Source organism: Brachypodium distachyon, chromosome 5 (assembly GCF_000005505.3).
Source record: "Brachypodium distachyon strain Bd21 chromosome 5, Brachypodium_distachyon_v3.0, whole genome shotgun sequence".
Lineage (NCBI taxonomy): Eukaryota > Viridiplantae > Streptophyta > Magnoliopsida > Poales > Poaceae > Brachypodium > Brachypodium distachyon.
In genome coordinates this window covers 22,170,989-22,198,815 of record NC_016135.3, presented here as the reverse complement: position 1 = coordinate 22,198,815, position 27,827 = coordinate 22,170,989, and the positions used below count along the sequence as shown (strand labels likewise).

General features: G+C 50.6%; 5 protein-coding genes across 5 annotated transcripts; 2 read left to right on the top strand and 3 right to left on the bottom strand.

Annotated features, from left to right (window-relative positions):
* Window positions 1-80: 80 nt before the first annotated feature.
* LOC100840596 (growth-regulating factor 12) lies at window positions 81-1,486 on the bottom strand. Its single transcript, XM_010228926.3, has 3 exons — window positions 1,132-1,486; window positions 714-1,010; window positions 81-628 (listed from the first exon to the last, which is right to left on the bottom strand). The coding sequence occupies exons 1-3, from the start codon at window positions 1,202-1,204 to the stop codon at window positions 282-284; spliced, it is 717 nt and encodes a 238-aa protein (XP_010227228.1). The 5' UTR covers window positions 1,205-1,486; the 3' UTR covers window positions 81-281.
* Window positions 1,487-4,452: 2,966 nt separating this feature from the next.
* Window positions 4,453-6,101, top strand: LOC100833960 (fasciclin-like arabinogalactan protein 8). Its single transcript, XM_003580314.4, has one exon. The coding sequence runs from the start codon at window positions 4,552-4,554 to the stop codon at window positions 5,836-5,838; it is 1,287 nt and encodes a 428-aa protein (XP_003580362.1). The 5' UTR covers window positions 4,453-4,551; the 3' UTR covers window positions 5,839-6,101.
* A 7,492-nt stretch (window positions 6,102-13,593) lies between these two features.
* On the bottom strand, window positions 13,594-15,740 carry LOC100833648 (xyloglucan galactosyltransferase XLT2-like). The gene has a single exon (XM_003580313.4). It carries the CDS (start codon window positions 15,348-15,350, stop codon window positions 13,905-13,907), a length of 1,446 nt encoding a protein of 481 aa, XP_003580361.2. The 5' UTR covers window positions 15,351-15,740; the 3' UTR covers window positions 13,594-13,904.
* Window positions 15,741-19,326: 3,586 nt separating this feature from the next.
* On the top strand, window positions 19,327-21,711 carry LOC100840288 (xyloglucan galactosyltransferase XLT2). Its single transcript, XM_003581502.4, has 2 exons — window positions 19,327-21,015; window positions 21,104-21,711. The coding sequence occupies exons 1-2, from the start codon at window positions 19,539-19,541 to the stop codon at window positions 21,310-21,312; spliced, it is 1,686 nt and encodes a 561-aa protein (XP_003581550.1). The 5' UTR covers window positions 19,327-19,538; the 3' UTR covers window positions 21,313-21,711.
* Window positions 21,712-23,399: 1,688 nt separating this feature from the next.
* Window positions 23,400-25,747, bottom strand: LOC100839671 (cytochrome P450 704C1). Its single transcript, XM_003581500.4, has 4 exons — window positions 24,768-25,747; window positions 24,326-24,673; window positions 23,950-24,153; window positions 23,400-23,834 (listed from the first exon to the last, which is right to left on the bottom strand). The coding sequence occupies exons 1-4, from the start codon at window positions 25,548-25,550 to the stop codon at window positions 23,634-23,636; spliced, it is 1,536 nt and encodes a 511-aa protein (XP_003581548.1). The 5' UTR covers window positions 25,551-25,747; the 3' UTR covers window positions 23,400-23,633.
* Between the last annotated feature and the right edge of the window lie 2,080 nt (window positions 25,748-27,827).

The following is a 27,827-nucleotide window of genomic DNA, read 5'->3' as shown; positions in this document are numbered from 1 at the left end:
CCACACCACGGCACCGCGACGCGTTTCCCAGAACCACAAAAGAAAGGAAAACAACTCGCCAGCTGCTAGACATGTCAGTGTGTAACACTGCACACAGGCACAGAGTGGCAGGCGCGGACGCACGCCATCAGACTTTTTGACGACCCGAGAGAACACCGAGGCGTGGTCAAGGTTAAGAACAAAACGGATTACAGGGCACCCACGTAAGCCTTGGAGATTTCCCGTTCCAGAAAACGAACAAGCAAAAGATCCACCATCAAGAACTGCATGGAATGCGATCATCATCGAGGGGCGCGGGCGGCGCCGTGGACGACGAGGACGCCGGCGCCTGTGGAGGAGAAGCGCTGCTGCTGCGGCGGCGGCAGCGGCAGAGCGAGCGAGCGCGCATCGGCGGCCTGCGCGCCGGCATCGGCGTGGACTGCCCGTATCGGGATGGCATTGGTGGCCGCCGCTTCCACAGGCTTTCTTGAACGGCCGCGGCCGCGGTGCACGTGCCGCTCGCAGTACTTGAGCCCCGGCACCACGCCGCGCGAGCACCTCCACTTCTTGCCGTCCGTGCGCCGGCACCGCCCGGGCTGCGGCTCCACGCTGCTCCTCTGGTCGAAGCACAGCCTCCCCAGACCCGTCACTGCACAAACCAAACCATCAACATTGGGGCAAACCAAAATAAAAAGGAAAGGAAATCGAACGGAGAATCCGCGGGCGGCACGTACGGGATGGGAACCTCTGGAGGCCGGAGGAGGAGGAAGAGGAGGAGGCGAGGCTCTTCCAGATGGGGAGCACGAGGTGCACCGGCACGGGGGCGCTGGCGGCGAAGTAGCGGTAGATGAGCACCTGGCACTCCAGCTCCTGCCGCTGCATGAAGGTGAGCGACGGCGTCGGCTTCGGCGTCGGCCGCGTGTCCCGGCTCGACGACGCGGACGCCTCCTTGTCGCTGTCGCTGCGGTAGCCGCCCACGCCGAGACCCAGTCCCAGAACCAGCGGCGAGGGCGCCGCCATGGTCACCTCCCCTGCGCAGATACATCACACACCCAATAGCCAACACGCATCAGAAACTGATTGGTAATCACTAGCCCGAGGAATAGGGCAGGCAAGCCGGGCAACGAGAGCCGAGATAGAGCATGTCCGTACCGTCGTCCACGCGGGCGCCGGAGAGGCGGGGAAGCTTGGACGGCGGCGAGCAGGCCGGCTTCCGTTCTGTCATCTGTGGACTTCCGTGTAGGTGCGAATGCGTGTGTTGTGTCGTGTCGTCTGTTTTCTCGGTTCGAAACTTTGATGAATGCTATCGAGGCAGAGCGGTATGGGTTGTGCAGCGCAGGCTGTTGAGTAGAGCGAGAAGAGAAGGGACGGTGTGTCGTGCTGCCGTCGGCTGTCGACTGGGTACCGATAATCTACGTCCACACTACACGACAGTCCCTCCGCTAACAGGTTCTCCAGAGTCCAGACGGGGAACTGCGAAACCTATTGTGATAATTCTTGTACTCCGTACTAGTAGTAACTGTTCGGCCCAGAGTTATCTTGAGACCGATTGTGAAGATCCGGTTCTCCTCCGGGACAAGCGGGCTTCACATCGGGCAGTGATTGCCCCAATCCTTAGCGAGATTCAAGAGTTGAGCCGATGTTTTATCAGTCTTCAGGTATCGTTCGTTAGGCATGGTGCTAATATGGCAGCCCACGAGTGTGCTAGGTTTGCCGGCATGGCCTTGGATAGATTTAGCTCCTAGTTTTTTGTCACTCGGTCTACGGACTGATTGTAATAATGTGCCAGTGATTTAATAAAGCCGTGTGTTTGACCTCAAAAACAAAAAAACAAAAAAAAACTGTTCGGCCCGGCAGATAAATTCTAACGGACAGATTTTTTTTTTGAGAGGATTCTAACGGGCCACCATTTAACCACTGATAGCCCACAGGTCGGGGGCGCCCGTTTCCATCCCAGGCCCGGGTAGGAGGTATCACTCTAAAGTTTCTGGCCACTGTCAAATTGTCAATCATACTAGGAGCTCCTGGGCAACAAAAAAAAAAGTAAATTCAGTGGTTAACAAATGACACTATGTAACGATTCTCAAAGAGAAAAATGATTCTATGTAACGCCCATGTAACAAATCGAATATTTTTTAAGTTTGGGTTGCTTACCACATGAGTCACATGGTGTTCTGTTTATAACTACTTTTTGCGGGGTCACAATCTGTACCCAGCTAGTAAGCCTTCAGCCGATTGCTAATTCTTTCCTGTTTTTGTATCAAAACGTTTTCTGCCAGTTATACATGCGGCTGTAAACCCATTTTTGTGATGGAAAGAGAAAGGAGGAACCACATAGACTAAAACGCATCCAGTAATCCATTGCAGTTCGCCGGGCAGATGCTCGGGCTTAGAGCACGCATGCACATTCATCATGATCTCGTTTCTGGATATGCCCTTGCTGAGTTGCCGCTCATCATGTGTGAGGTTGCTCTGATGATCTGAATTTTAAGCGGTACTATGTGCAAACTCGAGAGTCTAGTCTGCTTTTATAACTAACTGTGACGAGGCGAATGGGTAATACTAATAGCACTGGCTCACAATACTTAGGATGACTAGCTCATAGAGACAGCAACTCTCCTTCATAGTTCTGCCATTGAAAGTTTCTATTAGTACAGTCCATGTACAGACACCTTCTCTCCCAAATCATGAACATTTTAGCATAATTTGATTAGAGCATTCAAACACCTATCTCGTGTAAGCTCAATGTTTACGAAGGAGTCCTCGAGCAGTGGCATTAAATTTAGTCAAATCTCCTACTTCCATGTTACGCTAAGAAAGCGTCCCAAAAGAGACTAATTCAAAAAACATAGAGAAATAACTTTTTTGTCTACTTTATCGTACCGGTAAAAAATATATAGTTACTTGCTTCAGTTGTACATATATGCAAAAAATCAAAATATTTGTACATCCAATTTCAAAGATTAATTTATCATTTCGCTCTTGCATTTTCTTGGCAAACTGTAGTAATGATATTTGTTCAACTATAAGGCTCAGTTTGACATTAACTGTGTTGTGTCGAACTTATTTTATAATGTGTTGCAGAAAATTACACACAAAATAAGGAAAATTTTGGTTAGGGAAAGAAAAAATAGCCAAAAGTTTGTTGAGAAAACTGGATCATGATAATCCACCTCAGTGCCAAACGCAATCTAAGTGAATTGTCCTTCTTTCCCCATCAGCTAGAACTTTTTGGTAAACTGGGTTTCATGCACCGAACCAGTTCACCCAAAAGCTCAAGCTGATGAAAAAGAGAGGACAATTTAGTGTGAACTGGTTTAGTGCATGAAATTATGTGATATCATTTTGCTTTGCGAGGAAAAGTGGAGTAAAATAGATATAGGACAAGTGGTGTAATTAGTTGCATGTAAATGTCAGAAAAAAAACACTTAATAAAACTTCGTACCCTACCTTTATTTATCTTCAAAATACTATGTACATAACAAAATGAAACATATGAACTACTCCCTCCGTCATAATATTAAAGTGACTCAAATTTGCTCAAATATAGATGTATCTATATCTAAAAAGTGTCTAAATATATTTCGTCACTTAATATGCAACGGAGGGAGTACAATAATTCTATCCAGGCTGTCGTTTAGTGTATTCTCGTGAAATGTGACTGATTCTGCCTTAATCCTGACAGTGTGACTAAGAGCTCTTTTGATTCAAAGGAATTTCATAGGAAATTTAGAGGGTTCTATTCCTAAGGAATTTTTTCTTTATAACTCGATTTATAGGATTTGAAACCACATAAATACTTCCTATGGACTAGTTTGCATGCAATTTCAAAGAAAATTTCCATGAGATCCGACCTCATGGTCTCTATGACAACAATTAGTAGCACATAATCTTTTAAGCAAATCCTACATTTTTACTGTGATGCAATCAAACAACTTCTACTACACATTCATGTATTTTGAATTTTCATAGGATTCAACATACCATGACATTTAAATCCTATGTTTTTCCTATTCGTGCGATTCTGAAATCCTGCGAATCAAAAAGACCCAGAAGCAGAAAGGACACGATAAAAGATAAATGAAAGCTACACTTGCATGCTTAACTAACACAGACTGAAAATATAAAAACCGGCGTGACAATCGCTTCTATAAGTCAGATATAAAAAGCAGAATTGTCTTAGTGACCTATCCGCTTCGATTGGATACCCAGTGAACAAATAAAAACGGGTTTACAGTTTCTAAGATAAATGAGGGAGCGTATTGTGATATGCAAAACCCGAGCTGGATGAACAGGCTATTCTTGTCACAGAAGCAAAGGTCTCCCCACCGCAGAAAATCATCACAGCTCTCCATGCCCTGGCACATCCTCCGACATTTGGCGGCCCACACACTGTGCAAACCTAACCACGGTCAAAGTAACCCAAGCCAACCAACCAGACCTCAACCCAACCCCCCAAAAGGCCCAAAACCCAGGCGCAGAAAGCCAAAACCCCCACGCCACGCAGCGCTACTCCTCTCACGAGTCCCGTCATTCCCGTTCCCCAACGCCAGCACGGCCACCGCCACCGACATGGCCGCCCCCCGCCCCCTCCTCTTCCTCCTCGCTTTATCCCTCGCCTTCGCCGCCACCTGCTGCGCTCACAACATCACCGGCATCCTCGATGGCTTCTCGGAGTACTCGCTGTACAACAGCTACCTCTCCCAGACCAAGGTCTGCGACGAGATCAACAGCCGCAGCACGGTCACCTGCCTCGTGCTCACCAACGGCGCCATGTCCTCGCTCGTCTCCAACCTCTCCCTCGCCGACATCAAGAACGCGCTCCGCCTCCTCACCCTCCTCGACTACTACGACCCCAAGAAGCTCCACTCCCTCCACGGCGGCTCCGAGCTCACCACCACGCTCTACCAGACCACCGGCGACGCCTCTGGGGACATGGGCCACGTCAACATCACCAACCTCCGCGGCGGCAAGGTCGGATTCGCCTCCGCCGCGCCCGGCTCCAAGTTACAGTCCACCTACACCAAGTCCGTCAAGGAGGAGCCGTACAACCTCTCCGTTCTCGAGGTCTCGGACCCCATCACTTTCCCCGGCCTCTTCAGCTCCCCGTCCGCCGCGTCGAGCAACCTCACCGCGCTCCTCGAGAAGGCCGGGTGCAAGCAGTTCGCGCGGCTCATCGTGTCGTCCGGGGTGATCAAGACGTACCAGGCGGCCATGGACAAGGGGCTGACGCTGTTCGCGCCCAACGACGACGCGTTCCAGGCCAAGGGCCTGCCGGATCTGAGCAAGCTGACCAGCGCCAACCTCGTGACGCTGCTGGAGTACCACGCCTTGCCGCAGTACGCGCCCAAGGCGTCGCTGAAGACCATGAAGGGCGGCATCCCGACCCTGGCGTCTACCGGCTCGGGGAAGTACGACCTCTCTGTCGTTACCAAGGGCGACGATGTGTCCATGGCCACCGGCATGGACAAGTCCCGTGTCGCCTCCACAGTGCTCGACGACACCCCGGTGGCCGTGCACACGGTGGACAGCGTTCTGTTGCCGCCGGAGCTCTTCGGTGGCGCGCCGTCCCCTGCACCCGGAGCGTCAGCAGATGCACCAGCGTCGGCTCCTACACCAGAAGCCTCCGCGCCGGCGCCCTCTCCTAAGGCAGGCAAGAAGAAAAATAAAGGGAAGTCACCGTCGCATTCCCCACCGGCGCCGCCAGCTGATTCCCCTGACATGGCCCCAGCCGACGCGCCGGATGGAGACGAGGAGGCGGACAAGGTCCATGACAAGAAGAACGGCGCCGCTGCACTGGCCGTGAGCTTTGCTGCCGTGATAGCCTCTGTAGCTCTGGTTGGCGCGTCGTTCTTGTGAGCTGCCGAAGTGTTCGACATTGAGCACTCTTCTGTCTCCTCTGGGCATGCATGATGTTGTCATTTTGATGCACTCCGTTCTTGCTTGTGTTGTGTGGTTCGTGGGCAATTGGAATGCTCAGCTGAAGTTGTTTCATCTTGTTGGTTTGCTGGTTGGGATTGAATCCTTAGGTGGTGCCGTGGAGACGGTGATTGTGATGACTATACTGGTAGTTTGAGTAACCCCGATTCCGAATAAATCATTGAGTTTGATTGTGCCATGCTCGTTCCAGCTGCATTCTTATATCAATTCAGAACCCCATTCCACATTCAGCTGACCAGCATCTTTGCATTCTTCTGAAATCATTTTCTTTTTGGCGGGTATTTTTGTTCTGAAATCACTTGACAAACGAGACCTTTGATCTTGATGGAGCTGATACTCATCGAGTGTTGCATTGTAGAGTAGATTGCAGTACGTTTTGCACATTTTAGATATTACATCCAGTGTACTATCATCCTTGACTGCGATCCATTTTCATGCGGGTGGGAATAGGATTGATATGGCCACAAGCTTTACTTACTGAAGTGTACTGATGGTGAAAAAGCTGCACTGCTGCCAGCCTAATGGGTGCGTACTTTGTTAGTGAAGTGCTGTCATAGAGGGGCCTGCTAAACCGGTGGTCATTTAATTTAAGCGCACGGCACACGCCTACGAGTTTCTCGTTTTCTGCTTGGACTCGGGACCATCAGGAAGCAGTTTGCACATGTGCCTCCTGTGCCCAGGTGATTAGAACGACGCAGCGCGACGGATCCTGACTTCCTCGAGTCCTGTTGAGCGTTGGCGAAATGGGTTTTGAAACCGGTCGAATTTTCCAAACATTTCCTCTCAAATTTTATTGCCGCGCCTCATCACTGACCACCCACATATGAGATACTCCGCTATCTGCACTGGGCTCGACACAGCTGGCCCATTGGGTATTTGGGTCACGCTTTGCCTTCAGTCGTTTTTGTTCCTCGACCTGTGGCTGTGGCTGTGTGGTCCCGGTAAAAAGCGATAGCTGCAAGCTCGAAACGGTCATGGCTCCTGGCAGTATTCGGGTCGCGGCATCAGCATGCATTTAACGTCGTTTCTTGGAAACCTTTGGGTGGATGCCTGCGTGCGCCTGTGTGCGTGTATGCCTTTGTTTCGGTCTGTACGCTTCTTGGCTGGGTTGCATTGCATGGTCGCTTCCGCGTGGATGCCTTTGTTTCCTTTCCAAATAGAACCTCCTGCTTTTGCGCGGTTCCCGGCCTCCGTTTGCATAATGAATCCCACGATCAGGTGGCCCGAGAATTTCTCGTGGAATCAACGTAAGTAGTGGAGTACTACCACCTGTTTTCGTTTTCCTGGTAAAAATCGCCACAGCACGGAGTAGTAAATGGATATTCCTCGTGTCTTTCCTATCACCGCACGGAAAACAGATGCACTCTTGGGGCCATTCTTGACGGGTCAACGCAGCTGCTCGCAGCATTACTCGGCGGGACTGACGGTTGGCCTTAAATTTTCATGCTTGGTGATCTCAAGCTAGTGTTTGAAACACGAAAGACGAGAACGGTCAGTGATGAGCGAGTTGATCTTGGTCCTACCTCCACGTGGTCCATGTTTGGTCTTTCGTGATCTCGGAAGAAGATCAATGGTCCAAGAAACTGGTGTGTGTCTGTGGCGCCCGGGTCCGCTCGGTGGGATGGACGCCGCTCACGACTAACCAACCTTTTGATTCAGGTGGTTTGTTTGTCTTCCAGATTCATAATTCATACTAATATGGATCCAAGGGAGTGTATCAGTTCCTCAAAAAAATTGAAAAAAAATCCTATCAGCATGTGAAAGTACTCCTCGATTTCCTCGGTAGAAAATCTTGAGAATAGAAGGCCTGTAGGCCCGGATAGAAGACATCAAATCCTCTAAAAGAAACATGCATCTGGGTTTGTTCGTATTTGTCGGATGCACTATAACAACACAAGACTACATGAATGAAATCAACGTTGTCGGCCATGTGGGTAGGGCATGGAGTTCAGCAGAAGCAATTTATAAGCTGGGCCGGTAATGCTCGACAAAAAGGAATCTGAAACAATATAGCCCATCGAAAAGATCAGCAAACTACCACCCAAGAAAAAACTGTAGACACCGCCAAGTTGATTTATTGATCAATGATCATGATCATAGTTACGTCCGTAAGAAGGCACCCAAGCAGGGCACCAGGCACCCGATTTACACAAAAAGACGACCAAGGCTCGAGCCAATGTGACTTGAAAATCAACTTCCATAAAAGTGAAGTATATTGTTTAGGGGAAGCATGGTTAATCAAGAAGAATACTCTCTAATTTTTACATGTCAATTAGGGAAACTGCCTTTTAAATATTTGGGTATTACCACTAAAGATAAACGTCTTAGTAACAGTGATTGGAAAAGTATAGAGGATAAAGTAGAAGGTAAATTAAGTTGCTGGCAAGGAAAAATTCTATCACTAGGTGGAAGGTTTACACTAGTGGAGGCTGGTTTAAGCAATGCTCCCACCTATATGCTCTCTTTGTTTAGGATTCCAAAAGGTGTTATGAAAAGAATTGACTTTTTTAGAGCTAGACTCCTTTGGCAAGAGGATCGAAGTATCATTTGGTTAATTGGCCTGAAATATGTCAACCGAGAGACCAAGGTGGTTTGGGTGTAACTGATCTAGACATTAAGAATATTAGCTTGTTATGTAAATGGTTATGGAAGCTTGAAAATGAAGATGGAGTTTGGCAGGATATGATTAGAAATAAATATACTAAGAAGCAGCTTTTATTCACTTGTGAGCAGAAAAGAGGGCAATCACACTTTTGGCAAGGGCTTATGCAAGTAAAGAATATTTTCATTAATTGTCGTGGAAAACAAGTGGGTAATGGACATAGAACTTGTTTTTGGGAAGAACATTGGATTGGGGATGCTCTTCTGTGTTCAAAGTTCCCTAGGCTTTATAACTTAACTAATAATCCATTCATCTCAGTTTTTGCAGTCTTTAAATCTCAATGGCAATGCATTAGCTTCAGGAGATCCTTTTGTTAGGAAATGTTAGAAATGTGGACACAACTGAGAATGTTGTGTCTAGGTGTCTGTCTAAATGAGGAACATGATAGATGTATTTGGAAACTAACTAATAGTGGGCAGTTTTCTATTAAATCTCTTTATAATACGCTTAAGGATAAACAGGTCAGAATACCATACATACGGTTGTGGCAAATAAAGATTCCTTTGAAAGTTAAAAAAATTATGTGGTTAATATGCAAGGATAGCATATTGACAAGGGATATTTTAGCAAAACGGGGCTGGGTAGGTTCTGCAAATTGTGAATTTTGTGGTGCCCAGGAGACTATTGATCATCTTTTATTTGACTGCTCAGTAGTTAGGGTGTGCCGGAAGATAATGTGTTGCTCTTCTGGCATTGGTAGTACCCCTAGTTCAGTTAAGGATCTGTTGGATGTCTGGATGTTACAGTTTAGGGGGCGTCCGTGAGGGCTTGTGACTGTTGGCGTCGCTGCCCTTTGCTGGAGCATCTGGAGATGTCGGAATGATTCTTATTTTAAGAGATTGGTACTTAAAGAATTTACTAATATTCTGTTTTCTGTTTGTCACTGGATTAATTTCTAGGCTGGGCTACAAAAGGAAGCGGACAGTGATAAGCTCAGGGATGGCGCATCCAGGCTATCCAAGGTCGCGTCTGATGTGTCTCATGCTCATAACGCTTGGAGGGAGGCGACGATGAGAGATACAAGCTGATGCACAACTTCAAAAGAAAGAAGTCATCAAAGTGTCTGTATCTGCATGTCGTCGACCCAGTGCCTTTTATATTTTCTATTAAAACCTTTATGGTTTGCTGTAGTATTGGTTCATAATGCCCAGTTTATTTTAATCTTTCTTTCTGTTGGACCTCTATGTCACACATAATATTGCGGTTTAATTAATGAAATCGGGAGTTGACCTCCTTAATTCTAAAAAGAAAAAAGGCTCGAGCCAATGTTACAAGTGCGGCGCACATGGCGAAAACCGTCGGTGTGTACTGAACATGCGTGTTGTTTCTGAATTCTGAGTAGTGAACACTCTGCATTTTCCTTTAGCGTGCAATTTTTTCTTTTTCTTTTTTGCTGAGTGTTCTCTGCACATCCATTAACCTGACATCTAAGAGACACGTCCAAAGCTGGAGGTGCAGGTGCAGGTGCAGGTCCATTTCATCGTGCCCTGCGACTGCAACACTGTAATTTTGATCTCCATGCCCACCTGGATGGGTTTTTGATGCATCGTGCAAAATGCAAATGATGTTCTGGGTAAAAAGGGCGCACGGAATGGATGATGCACCACATGGAAAACCGGTGGCGAGAATCCAAGTAGCAGAGCCTTTCGGCCTACACAGGTAGGTAGACTGGCCGTACCATGATCTGCTCACTCATTGGCCATCAGTAGAAATGGATTACCGACGAGCTGTCTCCGGCAAGCTTCGTACGGAACAGCACCAGCTATACTTTAGAGCGTGCGGCGAGCCGGCGACAGTGGGGGGAATAATTGCCGGTTCGGAAAGGAGGCGTGCCGCGTGCGCAGCTCCTGCCGCGGGGATACGGCTTTGCCTTTAGCAGACGGCCGATTCATTTCCTTGGCGTTACTGCAACTAAAGATTCGCGATTGAGAGAGGCTGTGCTGATTGATGGTCGGCCTGGTTCCATCCGGTGCTCGACGTGCACACCCGCCGCTGGGGCCTTCTCTTTGCAACCAAATCGTTTGCCGATGATGGTTGCGGTGTTGCTCAATCCTGCAATTTCTGACACGGAAATCGAGTCGGAATCGGCACTCTGAACATGCGACTGCCAGAGCTATGGAAAAGAGAGACTTTCAGTTCGAAAAAGAATGCGCCGTCAGAGAGCGAACTGGTGAACGTGCAGCACCCAACAGGCCAACACGATCGAAAACAAGCCCGTCACTGAATATCAGCGGGGCAACACGGTATACGGCCCAAAGTGAAGATGCTTCACTTACAATAACACAAGAATATTCTTACTGCAAAAACAATACTTTCCCCTCAATTCTTATACTCTCTTCGACCGGTTAGCGTTTTTTATGAACCAAAATTTCTTCAATCCCGAACCCATCGGTCCAGCTAAACCGAATGCCCATGATAGGTATGTCGTCTATTACCGAAAGGATAAGCCACGTCTCCGGATGACAATGGATACTCGATACCCGCTTACCCGACGGGTTTGTACCCGTTTAAGATACGGATACGTAAATGGGAAAATCTTGTAGCTGACGGGTTTGGCGGGTACGGTGGTCAGCCATCAGCCCAATACAAAAGCCCATTAAATTTTCGTAAGGCCCAACCCAATACCCCGTATATAACTCCGAATGACCTAACCCCAATCCAAATCCCGTCCCCAATTCCCCTGTCCGCCGCCCAGCCTCCAGTCTCCACCACTCCGTCACCCCGCACCCCCGCCTCCTCCCTCCTCCTCCACTCCTCGCATCCTAGCTCGACCACCACACGAAGACTTCGCCGCCGCCTAGACCACCTGCGCGAGGCCTCTCATACGGAGCCGGCTGCGGCCACGGCAAGACCACCAGCACGAGGCGGGGCAGGCTGCGGCGACGGCGAGACCACCTGCGCGAGGCAGGGCAGGCTGCCGTGCCGGAGGGGCCGCGGCGCGTGGCGGGGCAGGCTGCCGCAACGGGCCTCTGCGCTAGGCAACGAAGTCTGCAGCGAGGGCCGCCTATGCTGCAGTTCACGCGTTGATTGATTATTTCGTGTTGATTCGTCCGGATTGATTGATTCTGCTACAGGATATTTCTGGGAGGGTTGATTGATTAATTCTAGCATTACACAGCTAGCTATTTTTAGATCACAGAAATTGGTAAAATTCACCTATAGCGGGCGGGTAGAAATACCGGCGGGTAACCCGTACCCGTGGCGGGTATGGTAAAATTTCATACTCGACCACGGGTACAGGTAGCGGTTGATGGTTGGGTCCTCGGGTACGGGTATGGTTGAACGGTACCCATACCCGTCGGGTGCCATCCGGAGCCACATCAAATTACTGGTGGTCCGAAGGTACCATCAGTCCTCCATCCTAAGAGCATCTTCAATGACATCCCTCAAATTTTGTCCGTAAATATCCTTTTTTGTCTGTTTGGGGTAGCAACTGCACATCCGTCCGCCCGATGTCCGCCCTCCCCACCCAACGGAGTCCCCCAAATTTCTGTCCCTAATTCTTTTTTTTTCCATCTCTCTCCTGCCCAATGTCTCCATCCCATCTCCTACCCGTGGTGCTCCCCATCCCATCTCCTCCCCATCTCCCACCTCTCCATCCACAGCTCGCCGTCTCCTCCACATCTCACGCAGCAGGACGACGGCACGCTGGTGACGAACTCCTCCATTTGGTTGCGCAGAGGAGGAGTTGGGCAGGGGTCTCTTGCTCTGCCTGGTGATGATGGAGACCACCCAACGCCACTGTCGCCGGAGAAGAAGCTGCCAGCGACGGGCGCCTCGATCCCCTGCCCCGCCTCCGTCTTCACCCCGTGCGCCTTCGGGAGTTTGCTCGTGGAGCTCTTGGGGGCAGCAGAGCTGGTCGCGGGGGCGAGGAGACGGCGGGCGGCGGCCACTGCGGGCTGCACGAGAGAGATCTGTGAGAGGGAGGGCAGCACGACGAGAGGAGGGAGATGTGAGAGAGAGAGCAGAGAGAAACTGTGACTATCTCGTGGGCCAGGAAGTACACGGACACGGACAAAAACACCCGGTGGACACCCCAAACCTCTCCCAAATTTAGGACAAGTTTGGGGGATGTGTCCGGACAAAAAGAACAAATTGTCTGTTTGGGGTAGCCCATTGGGAGTTGATTTTTGGGCTTAGATCTCCGTTTGTCCTAAATAAGACTTTTGGGATAGCTTTGGGGTAGCTCATTGGAGATGCTCTAACTATACTTAGTTCTCATCTAATGTTTTTCAGTAAATATTTATCGGATATAAATATGTAAATAGAAACCCGGCGGCTGGGGTACCCAGGAACTTGGGAGATGGACTTGGGTTGAACTAAAAAAAACTTAAGCCTTTGCATAATTTTTGAAATTTTATCCTATAGGCTTCACTTTTAAATTTTTATGCTTTAGCTCTCCCTAATAAATCATCATTTCTATTCTGATCCTATCTATATCCATTTTCCGCCTCCGCTCGTGGCCACATGCACAAGTTTTCTTACTCGCTTTTGACTTAATAAATTATCACACAATCATCGAGAGGAGCCAATCACTAAATTTGACAAGATCACAAGATTCTAGGTTTCTAACCTAAACCACTTACGGTGAAACAACCTAGCTACCGCGAGCAGTTTCTCGCAAGAAACTAAGGTGGCGTTTAGGCCATGCTAAAATATGGCAGTAAATGAATACTTGGTGCTTGTTTATTTTATTTTATTTTTAAAAACGGTTGCCAATGAGCATTTACTTATCCCTTTCGTAGATTCTTATCAAATTTTGACCAAATGTGTGTTTAAAATTATTGGCTAAAATATTAGCAAACCAAATTTTGTCTAAATTTGATAGAGTTATGTTGGACATGAACCAAAACATACCTAGAAACTAGGGGAGTTTACTTTATGGCTTCGTTTGTCTGCCATGGCAAAAAAAATCCTTTCCGTTTACTGCTAGTTTGCCAGTGAAAAGAAATATTCTCGCCATTCCTTGACCAGAAACGGCGGTTCTTCATGGTAACATAGAGCCAACATCATTACAGATTAAACAGTCAACTTTGTTGAGAGTTGAGAATCTGCTTTACATACTCCAATGTGCACAATGCCCCGCGTAATTGCAAGTGGTATTCAGACTACACAGTTCCATACACTTAGATTCTGTTAATTAATTACCCCATTCCGTACTGTAATTCACATCTGCAGCCACGGTCAAATAGCCGTTCTTTACTCTTCAATTCTTCACACGACCACTAAAAGAACTATGCTTCACAGGACGAATCCTGAAGAATAAAATGTAAAAGAATGATCAATTTGACCGTTTGATCCCCTCCAGTCTCCAGTGACAAAATTATGTCCTCCAGTTCCGGCGCTGCTCAGCAGCCCGCCGCAGCATGCCGTCGACCATGACGTCCACCGCGTCCTTCATGCCACTGCCGAGCCCATCCTTGTCCGCAGCGGCGTAGACCAGCCTCGGTACCATCTCCACCACGCGCTCCCTCATCTGCCGCACCCGCGCCTCGGGGATGGCCGCGAGCACGCCACGCACGGTCAGGTTGCCGGCCCGCAGCTCGTGGGGGTCAATGAACACGGACCACTCCCTTTCTTGGCCGTCGTCAGCCGGCAGGTACCAATCGTACTGCGACGAGTACGCCGTCTGCCGCCAGAAGAAGACCGGCACGGCTCCGGCCACCATGCAGTCGAATATCGAGCGCCGCGTGTAGCTGTCCCCGCGCGGCTGGAGGCAGAACCGCGCGCCCATGAAGAGCTGCTGGACGAGCTCGGTTTTCTTGACGCACTTGCCCTCGGCGCAGTCCATGGCGCCGCACGCCGCGCCGGCGGCCTGGCACTCCTTGAGCAGCACGGCGCGGAAGTCCCCCTTGATGGCCGACCGGGGCTCGCCCGCAAAGGCGAAGAGCTTGGGGCGTGGGAAGCCGGAGACGTGCCGCTGCCACGCGCGCATGTCGGCGGCGGCTCGCGGGTGGAAGCCGGTCGGGTACGGTATGCCGACGTCCATGGCGTCCTCCAGGTCGCGCTCGATAACGAAGCGGGTGACGTTGGCGACGCCGGGCATGGTGAGGAAGCTGCCGCCCCACCCTCCTTCCGGGCCGCGGCGGAAGTCCCACGTGATGCGGCCCAGCGCGAGGAAATGGTCCCAGCCACTGGACCGCTTGTAGTAGGGTTGGGCGTGGAGCCAGGACAGCAGCGCGACGCAGTCCCTGTCCCGGTCGGCGTCGGTGGCGTTGGCCGCCCAGAGGTGGCGCCCGACGGCGAGCCCGGCGTAGAACGGCACGAAGAACGCCGTGGCGCGCGCCGGGTCGGTGGTGCGGCACCGGTGCGAGAGCAGGCGGCGGTGGAGGATGTGCTCGAGAGCGAACTGGTCCGAGGAGTACCAGGACCCGAGCAGCTCGTCCGGCAGGATGGACGACAGCCCGGTACTCCCTTCCACCGGGAACCCGAGCCCGTCGTTCGCGAGGTAGGGGCAGAGCGAGTACCACGGCGCGAGCGCGTCGCACAGGGAGAGCAGGTCCTCGTTGAAGACGGCGGGGAGGTCGTAGACGTACACGCGTCCTCCCCCGCAGCCGGAAGGATCCTCGGCGCCGCGGCTAGGCGGCGGCACGAGCACGGCGCTGCTGTCGGTGGCGGCCGCCGGGGCGGCGCGCGTGGGAGGCGGGGAGCGGAAGGCGATGAAGAGGAGGAGCTGGATGGCGAAGAAGGCGCCGAGGAGGTTCACGACGAGGCGCGAGCGGCGCGCGGCGGAGTTGGGCGGCTCGGGACGATGCATCATCACGGCCATGGTGTGTGTGGAGGATCGATAGTATGGATCCCGGCGTCGGCGTGGCCGGGTGGGGAGGATTTGAGGCGCGCGCGCGGGCTGGCCGTGGGCAGCAGCTAGCAGGACCACCGACCACGTAGGTACGCGCGGGGAGAGAACGTGGGTCGCAGTAGGGTGGGATGAGTGGAGATAATCGGAGATGGGGATGGAGAGAGATGGCCGGAGATCGCGCTATGGCTATGCTGTCAGCTGTGCAGCCTGGTCTGTGCTGGGGGAAGTAGTAGTGCGGATTGCAAATCTGGCGGTGCTGTAGTGGGCAAGGAGTCCAGCTGCTTTCGGTTAACGGGTGTCCGGCGTTGCCACGGAAGAATGTATGCCTCCTGTGTACGATGATGATTCGCGGCACAGAACTGGAGACTCCAGGGAGACTCAAGTCCTCCTCCTCCGCAGCTAGCCTGCGGTGGGATTATTGGTAGTACCACGGTAAATTAGGCGTCTCCGTGTTTTTTTATAAGAAATCACCTTCCGACCTACTTCCGGGAGAAATGTTTCTTTAGAGGGTTAGAAGCAGTAAAATCTGAAACAGAAATCTAAACAAACATGACCGAAACCTGATTACCACTTCTGTTGCACTACAGCTTCGGGCTTGTTTACGGTCTGGCCGTCTGGGGAACGTACTGTGTAGGGTGTACTTTTGGGATATATTGTACGCTGATTGATCACATGGGGCCATCTGCAATGTGATTCAAAATGATGCCAACATTTTCTCTGTTTTTTTACTAAAAGGGAAGAGAGAAAAAGTGGTGATGTCGTGGACCAACTGGGCCTTCACTTTCCTCCTAATGCTGGGCTCAGGTTGGCTCAAAAACATCAGTGTGTGTGAAACAATATTATCAAGACACTGCAATTTGGGCCTCATTTCACCCATCAGGTGGAACAAGAACATGTGCGAGAACGTGCGTCGCTGGAGTTCATAGAACAAGGCTGGGCCCGCCCACCAGGCCCTCCGGTCCAGTGACGGATCTTTACCATCTTGGTCTATATATGTTTTCCCGAACGACTAGTACTGTGTACTGGAGTACCACATAATTTACGGCAAGCCTAGTTTTCTGTGGAGTACTTTTAATGTGTTTTCTTTACAACATTCAAATAATTTCAGAACTATTAGTTTTCCTAGGACAAATTTTAACGCTTTGGACAGAACTTTCAAATTTTTACGGAAGGCTTTCAGTTTTTCTGACGAGGGAATTTTCATTTTACTGAAAGAATGTTCAAAACAGAAGAGTACTTTCTTTTTTTCTGAAAGAAGTTTTAACTTTGGTGAACTTCCAATTTATCTAGATGAAACTTTCATTTTTTAGGACATTTCTTTGCAACCATTTCTTCAAAAAAAAAATCAAAACATTTGGACACACACCTTCTTAAATTCGAGATCGAGTTTTCAAAAATATGCAAAACTATAAAACACGCCTTTCAAATTTTTTAGAGACCATTTTATTAACAGTCCATGATAAACTTTCGAATATCAAGAGAATAAAATCTAAAACAATCCAACGACCAGAAGAGAGACACAAAATAAAGGAGCCTTTTGGGGTGCTCCCATGGCTAGGAGGGCCTTCTGGTGGGCTCTTGGCGATTATGCGCACTACTCAACGCGACCTCCGGCAGCGGCAGAAGGTGCTCGTCCGCAAGCTCGTTGCAGGCTACCGGACAGAACCAATCGTATGCGAAACGGCCAGCACGGCCTCTCGACATATCGGCCTCCAGTCGTATCAATGGCTCAAGGCCGGGTATGGTGGAAGGGCTCCCGCAACTGGGCACGACGAGCAGCGTCTGTAAATTCTATAAAGTTGAAGTCTACTAAGTGCAGTTAATTTAGCAAGATTGACATGCAGTTTATCCACATCAGCATTCATCTAATCTACTGCATGCAATTTCGTTTTTTTAGAGGAATCTAATCTTCCATCCGTGCGGCCGGAATCGCTCGATTTCTTCGTGCATGCCGGCGTTTCCTTCTTGCACCTGGGCTGTTGAAAGCGAGCAGTCCTAACCGGTTTTGTTCTCGCACAATACATGTATCGTCTTGAAAAAACAACGCATGCACCGAATGCACAGCTGGCCTCCCCTGTGTAGCCCATATTGGTTTCGTCTGTTGGGTTTTCCGCAGTCATGTGGCTTCAGTTTTTTATTTTATTGCTTTCACTATGACGATTTTTGTTGTCATTATGTTTTTGCTTCATATAAATATGAAAACTCTACAAATACCCGTTCATGACTGTCTCTTTCCTCCGGGCTTCTCCTATTCCTGCACCTCCCTCTCTTTTAGCACACAATGGCCTCCGCCTTCTATTCTCAAGTGATATTCTCGCCTTCTCAACTGAGAACCTTCAAGAACCGGTGCAAAGTTTGCCCAGGCGTGGCATGACATGCAGTTGCAGCCATGGGTGGATGCCATGTTACATCGGTCCTGCAATAATCCTTTACAGGTATCTTGCCTTTACCGTTTCTCATTGTAGGTTTAATTTTTGGTTGAAGCATGACCCCTGTTCGTGTGATAGCCATGTGTTCATTACTTTGTTGTGTCTGTTGGCTTCGGGGTTGCAGCCCTTGCAATTGCAAAAAAAAAATTTATCACCGAAAACAAATTCCGCTTCATTAGTTCATCGGCTACGTTCTAAAGGATTTTTTTTTATTTTTTTTACAAATGATTTGATAACTATATTCTCATATGTTGAATCTAATTTGCAGGCGATGAGGCAAGCTATCATCGTACCCACAGATCGCTAGGAACATGTGTAGAAGCTTCCAAGTCAATTTTTCAAAAAAAGAAAAAGGGAGAAAGAGCCGCTAGACATATGTGCATGTATTTTAAAATTTAAATACAACAGCTATGTCCATGTGAAACTATGGAGTGTCACTGCCAATATATAATTGCATAGCAATTGTTATTCCGCTTCCAACCAGAATATGTAGTTAAAACTTACCAATATGTAACTAAAAATTATATTTTCACAAAAAAATCAACAATTTGTTTTTTGCAACGTGATGTGCATTTTTGGCACTTTTACACAGTGCTACGTTACAAATATCCGCAGCAACTCGCGGGGTATCATCTAGTTATTTATACATCTCATTCATTCTAAAAAGTTATCCTTATTTTTATTGGCTTTTACTCGTTTTTGTTATTTTTTAGACTAAAATGCAGTTAACCACCGCGTGATAATTGTTTGCTTTTCTGATCCATGATTTTAGAAACAATTTTGCTATTGAGAAGTTGCCTATTTTTTAGATAGAGACCAATCGACGTGCTTGTTTGTCGATTCTTAATCCGACATCAGCATGCGGCGAGGTAGAGAGTGGGGACAGCAACATGATCTTAATCCACTGCTAGGTTAACTCAAGTTTATATCATTTTGCTAAAAATTCAGGCATTTAAGACAGAGTCACCCCGTTTTGAAAACTTAAACGACGAAAAATCTGTAAAACAGTTGTATGGGTTACACCCGCTCTTCTTCTTTTTTAATGAGAAAGGCACATCGGTGTTCGGTAACATTTTTCCTGTCTGTGCGATCTGACCATATCGGTCGTCGTCTGCTTGGTAGTCGAGTCCTTTTCCAGGCCGGAATGCAGGCCCGCGTGGAGTTGCGTACCAGCGGTATTTACATTTGCCCCTAACTCCCATGTTGATGTTGCCGCCACATTTAATCGTGCACACATTTGCTTGCAGTCCTAGCCTAAGCACAGTGCAAGCCGTACGTCGCTCATGTGTTTTCAGAGCTCAAAATATGCACAAGCAGAGAAGCAGTACCAGCTGGTTCTGTCTCTGGAGATATTCCAATCCAACTTCCCAAGGCAGTGTCAAACAAAGCTTAATTTGTGGCATATTACGAAGAGTGCGAAATATACAATGCAGCGTCAGGGGTAGTACGAAATAAGAAATATACAATGCAGCGTCAAAAGCCTCTTGCCGGCTTGGTCATTCTGTCTCCCCTTTCTCCCATATCATCTGCAGAACATGATCGGATCAGATACTTTCTTTGGATCCACTCCTTCGGGAATGCACGTAGCAGCTCAATACGTCTCCACGTGCCAACCGGCTTTCCCTGCGTCGTCCCCAGGAAAGAAGCGATACTACCTTAAATCTCCTAAGCAGAGTCCAACTCCGGCATATGCACCACTGGCCATCCCCACTCCTTCGGCGTGCTCCCAATGCCGGAGTCACCAACATCGCCGGCCGCGAAGCCCCTCTCGCCTCCGGGGTCTCCACTCAACGCGCCCACGCCGTCCGCGGCTTCGGCGTTGCTGCGAGCCACGGTGCTGTTCCTCGCTTTCCTGGCCCTCCAGCTCGTGCTCTTCAAGTCCCTCCTGAGATTCCCCAGCACGCGGTTCCTCCCGGCGCCGGGCCGCTGCAGCAGCACCTGGGCCAACGGCGCGGCCGACGTCGGCGCGTGCAAGGCCGGGCTCATCTACGTCTACGACCTCCCGCCGGAGTTCAACCACGACCTGGTAACCCACTGCGGCCGCCTCTGGCCGTGGTACTCCTTCTGCCCGTACCTAACCAACGGCGGCTTCGGCCGGCCGTCCACCGAGTCCCCGGCTTTCTCCTCCCTCGTGCCCAACGCGTCGCTGCCCAACTGGTACAACACGGACCAGTTCCCACTCGAGGTTATAATCCACCGCCGCCTCCTCTCGCACCCGTGCCGCACCACGGACCCGTCTCTCGCCGCGGCTTTCTACGTGCCGTTCTACGCGGGGCTGGACGTCGGGAGCCACCTGTGGGGGCTCAACTCCACCGTGGCCGACCGCGACCGCGCCGGGACACGGCTCCTCGGCTGGCTCAGGAACCAGACGGCCTTCAAGAGCTCCGGCGGGTGGGATCACTTCATCACGCTAGGGCGCATCACGTGGGACTTCCGCCGGTACGACGTCCACGGCTGGGGCACCAACTTCGTGCTCATGCCGGGGATGGAGAACGTGACCCGCCTCGTCATCGAGGGCGACCGGCAGGACGCCATGGACGTGGGCGTGCCGTACCCGACGGGGTTCCACCCGCGCGGGGCGCGCGACGTGCGCGCGTGGCAGCGGCACGTGCTGTCGCGCAACAGGACGAGGCTCTTCGGGTTCGCCGGCGCGGAGCGGTCCGGGTTCAGGGACGACTTCAGGAAGGTGCTGGTGGGGGAGTGCGAGGACGCCGGGCACGCGCACTGCCGGAGCGTCAACTGCCGGGGCACGAGGTGCAACAACGACACCGCGGAGGTGACGGGGCTGTTCCTGGAATCCAAGTTCTGCCTGCAGCCGCGAGGGGACAGCTACACGCGCAGGTCGCTGTTCGACTGCATGGTGGCCGGGGCCGTGCCGGTGCTCTTCTGGCGGAGGACGGCGTACGACCAGTACCGGTGGTTCCTGCCGGCCGGGGCGGGTGGCAAGGGCGGCAAGGAGAGGGAGTGGTCGGTGTTCATGGACCGGCGGGCGCTGCAAGCGGGCAACGTGACCGTGCTGGAGGTCCTGCAGGGGTTCAGCGAGCAGCGGGTGCGGCGGATGCGGGAGCGCGTCGTGGAGATGATCCCGAGGCTGGTGTACGCGTCGTCCGGCGGCCTCGGCGACGGCATGGCGGACGCGTTCGACGTCGCGCTGAGCGGCGTGCTCAAGCGGTTCCGCCGGCGCCGGTGGAGCGTTGCGCGTGAAGGTGTTTGTTTGTTCTTCTTCACATGTGCCCGCCGTTTGGCGCTTGTACCGAGTCACTGACCATTATCTTTTTTCAAACCTCAAAACAGGCCGGCCGCCTGGCCCTGTCGTCGATCGGCGTGTCAACGGCACATCGATGGCGCCTCCTGTGTCCAACGGCAAAAATTGGTCGGCGATCCGTCGACGGCGCCGCCGCCGCTTCTCGCGGGATAAATCGAGGAGAGTGTCTTCGTCGCACATAAAACCCGTCGTGCCCCAAGGAGAGGCATCAGGACGCCAAAGTTTGCAGATATCTTGATGACCAAGTGAAGATGGCATTAATGCCTCTGTTTGACAAAAGGAAATGCTTAACAGGCATATCTGAAGTTGTGAGAGATCTCGATCAGATCACACGGCGCAATCGGGGGGTCAGATTTGCGAGAGGTGATGTACTACTGGAGTCGTACGGCTGTTCATACTGGGGTAAGTGTGGGATGTGCTGGTGCTGCACTGCTGCTAGCTAGCCCAGGGTTTAAGAAATGGTTAACTGTATACTAGTTTACTACGGTCGATGCATCGGTGTTTATTGCAGTTGACCAAGGGATGGATTCGTTGCAGGCTCTAGAAGGTGGCTCATGATCACCTGACTGACAGTGATGTTATTTTTATACTTGCCTCAAATTTGAGGAAAAATATACTACTGATACAATTTAATTTTTTTAGAAGACTGATAAAATCTGTTTGATCAGTGCTATCACGGCTACCTCCAAATGTCGAGTATACAGACTTTTTTGCGGCTCGTGATATGGAATTTATATATGCTGTAGTAAAATAAAATCTTTATATGGGGGCGTAAATCATAGTGGCGACGACCAAGTCAACGTTTTCCAAGCACAAGTCAAGACGACCACATGACGCGGTCAATCCTACGTGGTAAAATAAGACAAGTCAACAAGTCAAGCCTCTCATGCCATGGTCAAAGGGTGGAATGAGTTAGAGTAGAGGGCAAAAAATGTGTGGAGATGAAGCTTTTGGTTCATGGTGGAGCATGGACCAACCTTCACTTTCCCCTCATGGTGCACACAAAAGTTATGGACCAAGAAACCACTTTTACCATTTTGCCCCCACTTTTCTCTCTCCCTCAAGGGTAGCCATGGTCTTTTTGTCATGGACCCCTATGCTATAAATATTACCCATGGGGGCATGTACCATTCAATCTCACTTGAATAAACTCAAGGGGAGAGGACTAGAGTGCTCCCTCTAAGATTAGCTTTCGCGTGCCGCTCTCGACTGAAAGTCAATCGGCCTCAAGGAACCCTTTTAGGGGACTCTAGTTTCGAGACTCCGAGCTAACCTTGGTTGGCACGGGCTCGAAGGAGAAGGGGTTGGGTTAGAGTTCCGAGGGTATCCTAACCTCGATACTTTGAAAGACGCGTTCGGTGCAAGTACGAGGCGGTCCCGACGAACCTCTCGCCAAAAGGTGTCTTGGAAAGATCCGCTCGGCCCAAGCCCTTGGCTAACAACCCCTCGAAACCTTTCATAACATAGGATTAAGTCGCACCCGCGGGTCGATCGAACCTATTCAAAAAATATCGACGTGTCAACTTGTCCAAGTATACTGCGACTTTCGCTATAAGACCAACGTACACGCCCTGCTTTTATACCCGCACTTGTGCCATCGAGCATTGGCACTCCTTACTCTAATTGTTGTCGAGAACAACTACAATATATTACTTCTTCCGTCCCAAAATAAGTGACATGAATTCGTACTTCCTTCGTTCTGAATTAATTGACGTGGATTTATATAAAGTCTTATACAAATTCACGGTAGTTAATTCTTTATACAAATCCACGTCAGTTAATTCGGGATGGAGGGAGTATAAGAATCTATACAAATGTACCTCACTTATTTTAAAACAGAGGGAATATTATTTTTGAGATTCATGATGTGGTACTTACTGTAATGATGCAATCAGTATAGTGCCTTTCCATGGACAACAGGCACAGTGCTGCTATTCTTCCCTCTTTCCTTTAACGTCGCTTAGACATACTGGAGTAGTAGATAATGAGCCTTTAAGTCGAAGTAAATTACTTTTTGCTGTCAATCATACAAACAAAAACATTTGCATTAAGAACGAGCCATCCTACTATAAGATGTTCTACCTATGTTCTAAGTCAAAAAATTAAATTTAAAGTTTTGAACAAGTTTGTACAACTAGCCATCCTTTTCCGAACACCTTTGTGGCCGAGATAGCTCAGGCTGACGCTTGTGTGAGCTGAAATGCATTTTCCCCTACACAATATGTATACTTACTGGACCAGTACGACATTAGAAGAGTACATGATACTATCGAATACTCAATCCGTTCTATGATTCTTATCGAAATATTACATGTATCCAGACGCTTTTAAAAATAAATACATTTATTTTTGGTCAATTTTGAGACAAGAATTATGAAACGGATTTAGTACTTGAGAAAAAAGAGTACACAATATGTACAATTACAGGACCGTAGTATCAACAGTCATGGAAAGCGGCAGAATTGTGTATACAGGTTCTTACATTATCGAAGCTACACAGAATTGGTTACTAGAACATGCGCACACTTTTGACTTCTGGCTTCTTCGTGTTATCGTGTATCAAGCAAGCTGCCCACTTGGTCGCCGGGGTAACACACGGACGTTGAGCGGGCCATCCATTTTGAGCGTGAGCATGGGCCGGAAACCCATCGTGGAGTTACGTTCCCACATCTCAAACCGGAACAGGTAGAGAAGAACAGCCGCAAATATCTTCATCTGCCTGTACGCGAACTCCTTTCCCAAGCAGATGCGAGGCCCCGCCTGTTTTGCACAAGAGGCCAAACACGTCACACATCTTACATGATATGGATATTCTGGATTAGTGGATGGGTCCAATCGTGGTCCTGGTTAGTAATGATTCTACTACGGATTTCACCTGGAAAGCCGTGAACTTGTAGGGGCTCTCGGGGACGAACGCTCCGTCGTCGTCGAGCCACCTCTCCGGCCTGAACTCCTCGGCGTCGTCCCCCCACAGGAACTTCATCCTGCCCATGGGGTACGGCTGGTAGTTCACCATGTCCCCTTTCCTGATGGCGTGCCCGTCCGGCAGCGTGTCATCGGAGAAGCAGTACTTCACATCCTACAAGCACACAACGTGTCAACGTCCACACCGAAAAGGAACGAGGAAACGAAAGAAAACGACCCCAACAAAAAAGTGCAGGGAAATCATTTCCCAGATCGTGACGCCCGGGGCACATGAAAGGGTCCAAGGGAAATTATTGCGCAACGGCTCAGGGTCAGGATCGACTCACGATGGGCACCGCCGGGTACAGCCGGAGGGTCTCTGTCAGAGCTGCGTGGAGGTACTGCATTTTGCTGATGGCGTCTTCGTCTAGACACTCGATGAACTCTTGGACGCCGGCGGGAGCGGCGTCACTGTCGCCGGTGCCGGTGGCCTCCCGCACTTCCCTGGCGACCTTGTCCTGGATGTGCTGGTTGTTGCACAGCACGTAGAGGAACCACGACAGCGTCCCCGCCGACGTGTCGCGGCCGGCGATCACGAAGTTCAGTATGATGTCCCGCAGGTACTTGTTGTCGAAGCAGCCCGGGTCTTTCTCCCTCTCCAGAAGGAATCTCGACAGTATGTCCTCTTTCTTGGCCTGGCCAAATTAAGAATCTCCAAAGTCACGACGCAATTCTGCGAGGAATGTAAGCCCCGGCAATGTTATATGTTGCAGAGGAAGTCAAGCTTACGAATTCGTGCTGATCTCTGGCCATCTGCTCGATCTTCTTGTCGATGACAGCGTAGACGAAGTCATTGATGGTGCGGACGGACCGCTTCATGGCCGCCTCCGACGAGACGTTGAGGAGTCGCTTGGCCTTCCAGAGCAGGTCGAAGAAGCGGTACAGCACCTGCTCGCTGGCGTCGTCGAACGCCCTGGCGAACGCCGCGCCCTCCTCGTTGGACCCGGACAGCGCGCCCAGCCTGACCCCGAACCCGATCTGGAAGATCGAGTCCAGCGTGGACCGCATCAGCAGATCCTGCATGTCCACGGCCCGTTCCCCGCGCGCCGCCGCCACGGCCACGATGCCCGCGAGCTCGGCGGCCGTGTCCCGGAACACGCCGGTGCTGTACTCGCGGAGCACGCGGGTGGAGAACTCGAAGCTGGCGGCCTTCCGCTGGTGCCGCCACTTGGCGCCGTCGACGTTGAAGATGCCGTCTCCCAGGAGGTCCTCCAGCACGTCGTGGGTCATGGCGCCCTTGCCGTAGTTGGCGAAGTTGGTCCGGAGGATGTGCTCCACGTTGGCCGGCTCCACGGTGTAGACGTAGCTGCAGGTCGGGGTGAGCATGCGGTAGGTGCGGTGCTTGCGGGAGAGCTCCGTCTGGTACTCCACCAGGCGGCCGAAGTTGAGCAGCTGGTGGAGCACGGTGCCGGCGATGGGCGGGTAGTTCTTCCGTCCCTTGTTGCCGAGCAGGGCGCGGCGCGCGAGGTAGAGTGCTAGGAGGAGGAGCGACAGCGCGAGCAGCGAGTCCATGGCCGTGAAATGGACTGGTGCCCCGGTGCAAGGAGGCCGGTGTGTCGCCGGGGCGTGCTTTGCCCCTCTTCTCCGCTGTGTGGTTCGACGAGAGCGAAGACCCGCATGTGCGTGTGCTTCGTCCGCTTTCTCGTTTTCTTTTATCAGATTTGTGATACGCGTCAGCTATGGCGCTGACGTGCTGTTTGGTCTGTATTGTTTTCTTTTTTGACAGCGTGCCGTCTGGTTTGTGAATTGTAGCCGGTCACAAATTGTTTTGCTCACTCCGGCCCCTCACCCCAATCCTCACAAGTACACACGACTGACCTGTTCTCTACAGTCGCCGCTAACGCGCTAAGTCTATTCGCCACTCTTGCACATGGCAGTGAGGCTTTCTGTAGAGCGGATTTGCATGCCTGGGCAGGTTTGTCACGCAATGCAGTGGAATAGAAGATGCAAATTAAGAAGGCAGGTGTATAATGGTTACAACTGAAGAAAGAGAAAACCTCCATGACTTGCACTCCCTAGCAATCCTATTTGGTCACCACTTGTCAGATTCCATTTCCCAGTGATTTTGTATTTTTGTTGGAGCTGACAAGGAGTTGTGCAACCCCCGTGGGCCATGCGCCATGATTCTTGTCGCTGCGGGCCTCGAATAAGCCCACCAAACTGGCAAGGCCGAAACGGACTAACTGTTTGTACATCCTAGGCCTTTTTGGCAGTTGTTTTCGCTTCAGATGCAAGCACCGGCAGCGTGTTCTTTTTGCCGGGTTATTTTTTCCACTGGCAGCGTGTTCATCACAAAGCCAAAAATAATAATAAGAAAAAAAAAGCACATTTGCCCGGCCATCGACAAATCGACGTGAATGGTTGCGCTGCAGTTGGTGGCATGGTAAACCTGGCCGAACACATTCAAGCGAGTCCGGTGTGCCGTGGGCCGGTGCATCTTCGATCCAGACATTTAAATCAAGGACTTTATATGCAGTGACGTGATGCCATTTCGTGGCGTTGCGCTGATTTATGTATGGCACGGGCATGGCTGCACCTGCATGGGTAGAAACTCAAGAAAGAAATTTGACAGCTTGATCGCGTCTCTGGAGGTGGTTTTACAGAGACCGGAGTAGTATGTGCTCAACGGCTCTGTACTCACCACCGATGCAGAATCCCGTCCCATCCATCACGCTCGGACTACCTGCACGGCGGTAAGACCTAACGGTTACTGGCAGCAGCAGTAACTTGCTGTCTCTGCTCGGTTCCGGTCCAGTCGCTCTCGATCATTCCCAGAGAGCGACGATCGAGACGGAAACGCATCCAAAGTCCTGATGAGCACGAACGGGCTTTACCCATTGATTTGGATAGGAGTTCATTTCGGCATTTCCCTCACCTTTTCTGCATGGGCGCGTTCCTTCGTGTCGTGTCGTGCCGTTCGTGCGATGGTACGCGGTACTACCAGAACGCGAAAACACGTCACGTGCCCCGGAGCCGGAGTCTGCGCAAAGATTGCCAAGACAAGCTTGATGAATGCTTGATTTACCACCATCTTTTTCCCTATCTCGGACGTGCGTTGCCCCTCCGTCGCGCGGTAATTAAACATTGACGACTCCGACGCCAAAGGCAGAGGCCCGTTCGATCGATGCCTTCCCTGCGGCGTACGGCTATGCCACGGCCGGGCCCCGCTAGCTACCGCTGCTGCTCGCGACCGATAGGCTCGTGTGTGTTCTTTGGGTGTTCTTTGGATGCTCTTTGGATGTGGAGGATCCAGTGGCGGTGGCCAGTACATCTTGATCTTGTCCGATTGGTGACGTTGCGCCGCGGGCGAGGGGCAGCGCGCGCTGCGTCCGTGATTTGTCGCAGGGATAAGAACAGCAAAATGGCTCGGAAATGTTGGCGCCACACGATAGGCGCTAGCTCCACGGCATTTGTTTGTATACATTATATTTGCATGTGATATTTGTTTGTGCATTTTGTGATGCCTGTGTGTTTTTGTGAGAAACTGAGAATCGACGACACGTTCCAAGTGTTGTGTCCAACTCCAATCGCATCTCAGTGTAACAGTGCTCGATTTCTATTAAAAAATATTTTTTGGGTCAAAACAGAATTTCGGTATGTATAATTTTTTTTGGTACGTATCTTAACGCTTAACAGCATCGTCTTGTTTGATAGTACTCGTATGTTGATGTTGCATGATCATACCAAAAAAAAAAATGTAGTAGCGCAGCTCGGATCTGCCGGCCTGGCACAAACATGTGAATTCCGCAGGGGGGCACGATCCATCTGACGAGCTCATTATTGATCGCC